A 3,105-nucleotide genomic window follows, 5' to 3' on the forward strand; every position below is an offset into this window, starting at 1 on the left:
CCTCTGCAGCCACTTCCCAAGATGCTGGAGCAGGGAGTGAAGGGATTAAATTGAAATCTAACTTGTTCTGGCGTAAACGTGGAACTGGCTTCTCGTAAGTGGATGATATGGGCAAGAGAGGGTTAAGAGCCTTTCCAAATCGAAGACTATCTGTCGCACAAGGGAAGGGAGATCATGGCAGAGTTTAATGAATGACTTCATTTATATATTTAAAAAAAAAAAAAACCAACAACACGGTGGCTTCCTGCCAGGCCCACAGACAAGGGTTTCTATGGGAACCTGGGGGAAAACAATAAATAGGAGTGTGGGACGAGTAGGGAAGGGAGGAGGGGAGCCAGGGCTCTGGTTGGGGTCTGCTTTGTTCCCCATGGAAAGGAAGGTGGCAAGGGGCAACGAGGAGAGAGAAGGGGAAAGGGCGGCTGAATTTGCTGCTTGCAAAAAGACACCGCCCAAGGTAAGGCAGGCGGTATGTACACGGCGATGGTGTGGTCTCATGGTCAAGTCCTGGGATCTGCTTCGTTCCTTGCTGCTCCCTGCGCTCATTGGGGATGGGTGACCTGTCTCCATCCAGATCCACATCCTGGCTCTGCTGCCTCAGAGGAGGTGGGAGTTTGGGAGGGCAGGGATGCGGGGTCACCCCTGACAGGGTGGCAGTGGGACCACTCCGCAAAGGGATGCCGCCAGGGCTAAGCTCAGTGGTCCTGCTGGCTCTGCAGCGTAAAATAGGCTCTACGTGAGGCTCCCCTGGAAGGGCTTCCAAGGTTCAGAGTGTAATTAGAAAAGCCAATTTTTTCTTTAATAAAGTGTCTCAATCCTAGTGTGGGATTTTTTTTCTCTTTCCTTTTCTGGGAGACGATCTGAACTGAACCTCAAATGAAAGCTGCATCTTAGGGAGGCTCCTGGTGAAGTGAGGCCCTCTCGCATCGTTTGTTGTCGAGGCTGTGGGCAGAGCCGGGCAGGCTGGCAGGGGGGCACTTTGGGGGTCAGCTGAAACCTGCCCCTTGTTCACTCAGACTGGGCTAAAACAAGTCTCAACTGCGGCATTTTTTGGTTGTGGGTGGTTTTTTTGTTTTTCACCCCACAAGCTCTTTGCCCCAGTCTGAACTGATGTGGCACCGTATCTCCTGCAAAACGAGGGCCGGCAGTCCTCGGGGAGTGCCTGAAGCGGGGGGAGCTGCAGGTCAGGCTGGGTCCTGCTGCTGGTGCGAGATCGCCTTCCTGACTTCTCTGTGCATGCCTTGCACAAGAGCATTTCTCTGAATAGGCTTCCAAATGCCATGCAAAACAGCCTTCGTGGTCTGTTTTGGACCTGACTGACCCTGGGGGGAGTGGGGTGAGGGGGGTGAGGGAGCACCTGCTCCAGCATCTATCCTGGCATCAGCCCTGGGTACCACGAGTCAGACCTGCCCTGCTCCAGCTGCTATGAGCAGTGACCCTGCCACCACGGTGCACCCCTTTCTGCCTCCATCCCGGCTGGTGCTGCCAGCAGTAGGGGAGAAGCTGATCCTGCGCTGAGACAGGCGTTATCGCTGGAGGAGGAATGTGGCAGCCTCCTTATCACTTCCTCTGGGATGCAAGAGGCTGTTCTGCTGACAGAGGCATTATTATCCAGCAGCTGAGAAGTCTCGAAGAAGCCAGGGCAGGTTTTTCTTCTCTGCAAGGGAGGAAGGAAGCTCGGCAGGGCAGAGCGGGACACAGCCGCTACTCTGCTGCTGTTTCCTCTGCTCCTGCTCAGGAAAGCTCCTGCTTAGGAAACTCACCCTCAGGGTGCAGATCTCACCCTCCCTGGGCCAAAGCTTGAGATGGGGGTGTGGGATTTCTTGCAGCACTGCAAGACCCTTTACAAACCTTCATGGGATGTAAAATTGCTTTGCAGGGAATGGTGCTTCCCAGCGGGCTTCCAGCCTGTGGGGAGGTGCTGATCTTCCTTGGGATTGGGAAAGGCTCTCCTGCCCCCCTCTCCCAATCCGTGTGTCCCACCTTATCCTGACACATCAGTCAGTCCTGCTGTGGAGCCCTGCCGATGGAGGGGGGGATGTTGCTTTGAGGACCACCATGCATGATGGATGGAGGACCACCATGAGGACCACCACTGCTCTGCAGGAGCCCTCTGCTCGCTGGGGGTAGCCCAGGCAACTTAAGGGGTTATTGCTAGGTTTCGCAGGTGCCACCCGACAGCATTAATTTTCCCTTTGGCTTGGCAGGCTGACAGCGCAGTGGAGCGTGGAAGACGAGGAGGAGGCAGCAAGAGAGCGACGGCGGCGGGAGCGGGAGAAGCAGCTGAGGTCCCAGGCCGAAGAGGGCTTGAATGGCCCTGACTCCTGCTCAGAGAGCGCGGGTCCAGCACAGGAAAACCAGTAAGAAATACCTGCAGATAAATCCTTCAGCGACATGCTTTCTCCTTGCAGCAAAACCCTCCTGCATCCACAGTGTGGGTGCCTCTGTTGTTCGGGGTGGTTTGGGGAGATGGGAAGTTCCTTAATAGGTTAGGTTTGGGGGGTTTAGCCCGGACTAACAAATAGTGTGTTTCCAGTTTGGGCAGAAAAAGCCAGAATACCAGCTTTGCTATTTTCTTTTTTTTTTTTTTTGGCTGGAGGCTGGATGTTTTACTGCCCTGAGAGTTTAAACTAGGACAGTCTGGGGAAGACTGAGCTCAGGCAGGGAGCCCCCTTCACCAGGGATTTCAGTGCCTGGTTAAATTTCAGCTTGTGAATCATCCCTTGACAAAACTAATGGAAGTTCCTGATACGTGCGAAGACAGACATGTGAACGAGGATGTGACGCACGACCCCAGGCAGATCATGGTGCTGGCAGCCAAGCAAGCCATCACCTGTCCCAGCTCAGACCCCCCCTTCCTCCCTCCAAAGTTACTGCCCTGGCAGTGGAGAGCATGAAGCAGATCCGGAGCTGGTCCAGTTCACAGCTCCAAGGTTTAAGGTTAACTTGATGACTTAATGAGGCAGATCCTAAAAGGAAATAGCTCAGGAGGCATTTATGGAGGTGCTGAGCTACCTGCTGTCAGAGAGGAAGCCTCTGGAGAAGGGATAGGATGACCAGTCCTGACCGCAGCATCCCACAGCAGCCTACCTGTGTCCATGGTTCAGC

The 3,105-nt window shown here is 54.4% G+C and overlaps 1 protein-coding gene across 1 annotated transcript in view; it reads left to right on the forward strand.

Moving 5' to 3' along the window:
- Positions 1–2,204: 2,204 nt before the first annotated feature.
- Positions 2,205–3,105, forward strand: part of LOC104512053 (lymphocyte-specific protein 1-like) — a gene marked incomplete at its 5' end in the record, with an annotated part of 23,257 nt that continues 22,356 nt past the window's right edge. Inside the window, one exon of the mRNA XM_010154893.1 lies at positions 2,205–2,357. Coding sequence (XP_010153195.1) covers positions 2,205–2,357 — 153 coding nt within the window. The remainder of the gene's footprint in view (positions 2,358–3,105) is intronic.

The sequence above is a fragment of the Eurypyga helias genome, unplaced genomic scaffold, assembly GCF_000690775.1.
Source record: "Eurypyga helias isolate BGI_N326 unplaced genomic scaffold, ASM69077v1 scaffold17827, whole genome shotgun sequence".
NCBI classification, from domain to species: Eukaryota; Metazoa; Chordata; class Aves; order Eurypygiformes; family Eurypygidae; genus Eurypyga; species Eurypyga helias.